At 50.2% G+C, this 6,502-nt stretch overlaps 1 protein-coding gene across 1 annotated transcript; it reads right to left on the bottom strand.

The window, feature by feature from the left end:
- Positions 1-405: 405 nt before the first annotated feature.
- LOC144108192 (endothelin-converting enzyme 1-like) lies at positions 406-4,660 on the bottom strand. Its single transcript, XM_077641470.1, has 2 exons — positions 4,457-4,660; positions 406-2,340 (listed from the first exon to the last, which is right to left on the bottom strand). Exons 1-2 carry the CDS (start codon positions 4,658-4,660, stop codon positions 406-408), a joined length of 2,139 nt encoding a protein of 712 aa, XP_077497596.1.
- Between the last annotated feature and the right edge of the window lie 1,842 nt (positions 4,661-6,502).

The raw sequence follows: 6,502 nt of genomic DNA, 5'->3' as shown, positions 1-6,502 counted from the left end.
AAACGATATTTCGGAATCAGATTCAGCGACAAGTACGCACAAGTCGAGCGCGACTGGCTCATAAACCGCCATACACTTTATTCGCTCGCGGAAAAAACGGAACACAACACCCGACAAAATTTCTATTTTTAGATCCTCGCAAGGTCAAAATGGCATTTAAAGGCTATCGGGACAAACTAACACACATTAGTGCTCTTACTCAAAATTTTATACCAGTGCGCGCAAGCTAATGGCTCCCGACGTATACGCGAAGACGACGACACCTTCTACGATCGAGATTTCTACAGTTCTATAAAAACAGGCTCAGTGAAGGGCATTTATAGCCACATCATCAATGAACAAAACGTGGTAACGGAGAATTGTCACGCGCACACAAACAGAAAACTCGAATCACGAACACAAATCTCAAAACAGTCTGCACTGCTTAGAAGGATTCATCGGGTCAGCGCGAGTGCAGTTAAAAGCCTTGGCGAACTGTGGCATGTGCTGCAGCGCGGGAGTGCAGATCGACTCGTGGTTTGTATTTTCAGAGCCGCCATAGCAATTGACGTAACACAGCGCGATGAAAAACAGCTGCAGTCCGCTGTACTTCTCCAAACCGAATAGGCTGCTGCTGTCCAAAGCTCTCTCTTGGGCATTGTAGGCATCCACAAGAGCGCCATAGCCAATTACTTCTTTGGCGTAATACAATAGTTCACCGGCGCTGCCGGACGTGCCTGCTTTCAAGCAGTCCATCAGGGGCTCAACAAACGAAGCATTGGTTGCGTAGTACGCGGAAAGGAACAAGGTCGCCAGTGATAAGGCGACCTCAGCTCCTAAGCCGCCGTAGTTTAAAGACGAAGGGAGCTGCGGATCAAATAGAGGGAAGGATAGAGCGTAAGGCATCAGCTCGAAGTCTCGCTTGTCGTAGGACACGATGGATACCTCCAAATCTTGCATAAGGTCTAACATATGTCCTAATTCTGCGTCCTTTCTGACGTGCACCGACTGTTGCCAGTTCCGCACGAAAGAATTATTCAAGTCAGGCACATGGTCTGCAGCCAGGATTTCCTCCTCTCCGATGTGCTCGATGTTACGGAAGACGATTTCCGAAGAGCTCCAGTTGCTGACCACGTTGATGCCTTCGTCAAAGTACGTCCAGTTGGAAAGACGCCGGAAAAAAGCGGTCCGCACGGACTGAGCCACACTTTTTGCGAGATTAAGTGCTTCGCCTTGAAGGGCCTCAGCATAGTATTTGTCGAACAGCGTGTGCCCGGAGATTAACATTGCTCTCGTGACGCAGAAAATCCTGTATTGGGCCTGCGTCGTTTGGTAGTCACGGTTGTAATAGTTGAAAATTAAGTCTCTATTCGCGAAAAGGGCCGCCACTTGAACGGTGCACCAAGAGATCAATGTATGGAATGAGTCCGTGCCGTACCGCCGCCAGAGATACAACACTCGCTCCAGATAACGGGGCGATGTGGTCGTCAGCGTGAGACTACTGTTCATCCTGATGTCAAGTTTTAAAAGCGTCGCTGTCCAGTTAACTTCCGTGAGGCCAAGCTGAGTCAAGTTTAGAAGAACGTCAGCGTTATTCTCGTCAGCTGCTTCGTAACGAGCTTTAGAGAGGTAGCTCAGGGCTGTTTCGACCGACGCGTATATGTCCTGGTACGTCACCGTATCCTCGCCTTCGGCGTGAAAGCGTTCCTTCAGGAACTCAAATAACGCCTCATCCGTGCCGGTCGCGAAGTCCCTATACCTCTTGACCACGAAGTAAAGGAACTTGCCAGAAACTAGGTTGATCCCGCCGCCATCGGGCGCGACGTCGAAGTCCAGGAGCACGTCCCAGCCCAGCTTCAAAGAGCTGCAGAGGAGCGTGTACAGAACGTCTGCGCCCTTGGAAGGCTTCGGCCACACGATGCCTGCCTCAACCAGCGCGTTCTTGACGGCTGACAGCTCGTCTCTCTCCCCTTCGAGCACATCGACGCAGCTCCTGTACATGATGGCGGCCCGCTGCTCCATGTCTTGCCCCGATGCAGGCACGTCTGCACTCTTCAGCGACGCGGTCACCTTGTCCAACAGGGAAATGAACTGGTCGTTCCAAACGGTATGTCGGTTCTTCTGGCGCCAGCCGTCGCAGACGAAGTGCGTGAAGCTCTGGCACGGGTCCACCGATTCGTTGATGGAGGCGAGAAGTCTGGTCGAGTAGGCGAGGCAGGCATGCGTCTTGCAGGTGTTCCCCCAGTGCGCTGGAGAGCGCCATACAAGTGAGGCGATCGCCAAGGCCACAAGCGTCACCAATACAGTGACTCCAAGCACGGCCAGAGTAAGCCCGAGCCGCGATTTCAGCTTCTGGGGGTCCTGGAAAGTAACATTATTGCCGTAAGAAAAACGATGTGCACAATCAGTTGGTCTTACCTACGATCTCTATAAACCCCCAAAATAACCGCTTTTCTAGTGATGAATCATCGATACTGACAAAGTGTGCACTTTTGGGGTGTCTTTGTGCGCAAGGGCAGGCGCCTTCTTTCCCACAGCTCCTATCATAGCCGCTGCTGTACGAGTACAAAAATACAAAATCTCGGCTGCTGACCCGAAAGACGCGGGTTCGATCTCGGCCGCGGCGGATGAATTTCAATGGAGGCGAATTTCGATGGCGAAATTCTGGAGGCCCGTGTACTGTGCGACCTCAGTGCGCGTTAACGAACCCCAGGTGGTGGAAATTTCCGGAGCCTGCCAATACGACGTCCCTCAAGCCTGAGTCGCTTTGGGAAGTTAAATGCCACAAACGACAAAAATACAAAATACTTTTATTTCAACATTACGTAATGTTAGGAGGTGCGCCCAAAAATCCTTAGATTGGCTTGACAAAGCAGCGCACCTTCTTCCTACAGGAAACAGCGGCAACAACAGAGTACATATAACAACAAAAAAAGTGATCAAGCTTACTTATACAAATCTGAGCCAAGAATTTGCTTTGAAGAACAAAATCAGGAGCATTGAAATGACAAGAATGATACACAATACAACACTACATAAACATGCCTTTTCATAGCAGAAACATACAACAGATCTAAGGAGGTACTCAACAAATCAAGTCCGATGCCAGGTTTTAAGATAGACAGCAAACCTTTATCAAGAAAATGGAAAGGGTTCGCTGAAGGAATTAAGAAAGTTAGGGATTTGAAAGCGAAACATTTGACGACCGTAATTGGTCCTTCACAAATCCGCTGTAGCCTAACACTCCGAGATGAACAGACCTACAAACTGTATTAACTGTGTGCCGAATGAATCGTTTTCTATACGTATACTAGAGATATCGAGACTAGGACATTACTTCACCTCTTGCAGTGTTCGTACACGCTGCTTTTTAGAACACGTCATAGAACCTAAATGAGTGACGTTATTTAGAGTTTCTTTCTTCGCACGACACGAGTCGAACCACTGACGAATCAAAATTATAATAACTGTCTAATCACTAGACGGAAAATCCTGTCGGAACAAAAGCGAATTGCTTTTTCGCCGCACAGATTTCAGGTAACATGTGAATTGCGTGTCACGGCGGATTGGCAAGCACCAAGGAAACCACGCGAAAGAAACAACAAAGGCACTTTTTTTTTAATCAGGATTAAATTTTGACAGTTAGCCGCGAACCTGGTTATCGTGACTGGATGATGATACATAAGCCTTCTATGTTGCCTGCAGTTTGAGGCTCTTCGTGAGCTTGGCTACGACGACTTTTACCTTCGCATTCTTGTTGATTGTGAAGAAATCCTGGATGCGTTACTTTCTTCCTCATGTTGGCCTCATCAATAGAGCATGTGCTTTCTTCTCGCCCAGTGCCAAGCTGGGTCTAAACCAATCATAATCTTGTAGCGTGTGCTAGGATATCAAAAAGGACGGCCCATGCCTAAAAAAGCTCATTAAACAGATGTTGTGTTTCTATTTGCCACAGCACTGTGTCACCATCAGGGCCTGATCACTGCTCGCAAAGGATTTTCTAAATAAAAACACTCTTTGCTGATACAGCAGCATCCTGTCCTTTCGGCTGATGGCAGTTACTTTTTGGTGTTACTATACATTGACTAATTCCGAGCTCACAAAAGCAGCAGAGCTAAATGAGACAAAGCCACTCGAAAGGAACATCATAAGTTCATAAGTCATGACACAGACATGCGCTGAAAGCAGTACTGAACCGCACTCGTTTTACCATTTTGTAAGCCTACCTATATTACTCGTTGATTTCTTTTAGCCCATGCTGTTCTGATCTGCAAATAATAAGTCAACTACTTGCTCAAGAGCCAATACATGCGGCCTTAAGAACACTCTACAGTGCTAGTTCCCCCTCTCAGGATGCGTGACTTCGTTCCTTCAACGTCATCGACCTATACGCGTAAGCTTTCTTCTGAGCATGCAGTCAAAAACTGCAACTTTTCTGTTACGCTAGGCGCGTGTGCCAGGTTCCAATGGCGCGTACCGGAGGCGATTTCGTCCTATCTTCGCCAGGGGGCGGATTGCCGCGGAAGCCGGGCGGCTGCACGAGGGGCGGCTGTTCGACATTCCCCGGGCTGCTGGACAGCGGCGAATCAATGCTGAGCGCTCCCGAGTAAACACCGTCGGACACGGACGATGCTGGCGATGACAGGCAGGAGCCGACGGCAGCAGTGTCAGCGGAGGTCATTCCGTTCACACCATGGCCACGTCCCACCGGCAACGCCGCAGCTGAGGGACTGGCTGGACCGACACTCTCTGGACAGGTACCTCCAGCAGGGTCCGCTTTGCCAGATGGTCGGAGGCGGTGGCCTTTGGCACCTGCCGATGAGAGCACGACACGGCGGTTGTGGAGGTCTGGTTATAAGGGGTGGGGCGGCGGGGGTTGTCAAGCCCAAAAGTTCTACTGCATGCTTGGCCATGACACATCAACATCTCTAAGGTATGTCCTTTAAAAAAGGCACAACCACATCCACATGTGGCTAAAAGCTCAGTAAAGTAGGTACTTTGAGAAATTCAGGACGCGAATCACAGCGAGAATAAAATATGTAGAAAACCAGACTCTAGGGAGCAAAAGGAACCAAACTGGCAGCTGCAGCATCACATAAACTTAAGTGCTAGTCTTGTAGTGACTAAACTCCCTACTCCTCTCCCAGAGGCCTGCGTGCAGTGCCGGAGAGGGTAGGTAGGGGTCCGGTTCAAACATTAAAATTTATTCTGAATCTCAATCTGAAGCAGAACGAAAATGGCACCGAATGGAGTTATCTGACAGCTGGAACGGCCTACCGTGCATACGTCTTTGATGGAATGCTGGTTGTATGCGCCTGGGTGCACTGTCGCTGCCCGCAGGGCTCCGCGAGGGGCTTCCAGGTATGTCCGACAAACGGGTGCCGCCTTGGTCTCGACCGCCGGGACCGCGTCTTTGGCGGCGGCGCTCTGCTGAGGAGGATCCAGGCCTCCGAGCTTCATCGCGACTTCCCGGCTTGTCAGGCGGCATTCCAGCTCACTGACTGATTGCTACGGCGTTTTCGAAGAAGGGCAACGCGGCGGAACGGCTACCGAGAGGCATTCAGTCTTCTTCTCGTCTCGTGCCCGGCGCGCACAGCGACCGTGCTCGCCGGTCAGACGATGGCGATAGCGATGGGGTAAGGGGGGGGGGGGGGGGGGGGCTCTTTCGAACCGTCAACCAGCAAAGAATCAGCAACGAAGTTGTTGTTGCCTCTAAACTGATGGCACATACCCATATATTCTGCAACCTTGGAGTAGCAAAGACTGGCGCTCGCGCAGACGAAGTCTCTTTCACGTGTATGCGTTGCCGGGTTCCCTTTCTAAATTTCTACCTTCACAGATCTGGCCTGGCGGCTTCCCCATTGTGCCCTTTTTGTGCCGAACCTGTTCTCCCGCCGCTTCTCTCATTTGAGGAAGCGTCTTTCGCAAATTCCATTTCATCAACTGGGTTTGCCTTTGTCCTCCGCGGTTGTTCTTTCCAATGGCCCTTCTTTGCTTGGACGAAGCGACAGGAGTGTGCGCTCTGCTGTGCGAAATTTCCTTCAAGATACGGGGTGACTCCCATTCTATTTTCGTTTTCCCGCTCTCAGTCAGTACGACATTGAAACATTACAGGCATTGTATACTATTATGCACACTAAGTCATTGTCCCGTCTTCGATCTCCTAGTAACAGGACCCCTGTCCTTGTGTCTTCCAATCAATCAGCATACATACCATTACCATTGCTCGAGGCTGGTTTGGTTGGAGGCTCGGATTGTAAGCTCTCGAGCTCTCCTATCCGCCTCGGCATTCCCCGCGACGCCTGTGTGTCCCGTTACCCACATTATTATGTGTTGCAATTGTTTTTCCTTCGGCGGTAATTTGACTGTCTGTACTGTCTTTAGGATGCGGAGCGCTGTTCCCCCTATTTTGGCACTCTTGTGGTTTCTGCATGCTGTTTGCGAGTCTGTTAAAATTATTAGGGACGTTTGAGCACGGTAGCCCTCTGCCGCCGCTAGGGCTATGGCAGCCTCTTCGGCCTCC

Source organism: Amblyomma americanum, chromosome 10 (assembly GCF_052857255.1).
Source record: "Amblyomma americanum isolate KBUSLIRL-KWMA chromosome 10, ASM5285725v1, whole genome shotgun sequence".
Lineage (NCBI taxonomy): Eukaryota > Metazoa > Arthropoda > Arachnida > Ixodida > Ixodidae > Amblyomma > Amblyomma americanum.
Note: the sequence above shows the minus strand (reverse complement) of the source record. Positions and strands in the feature narration are given on the sequence as shown.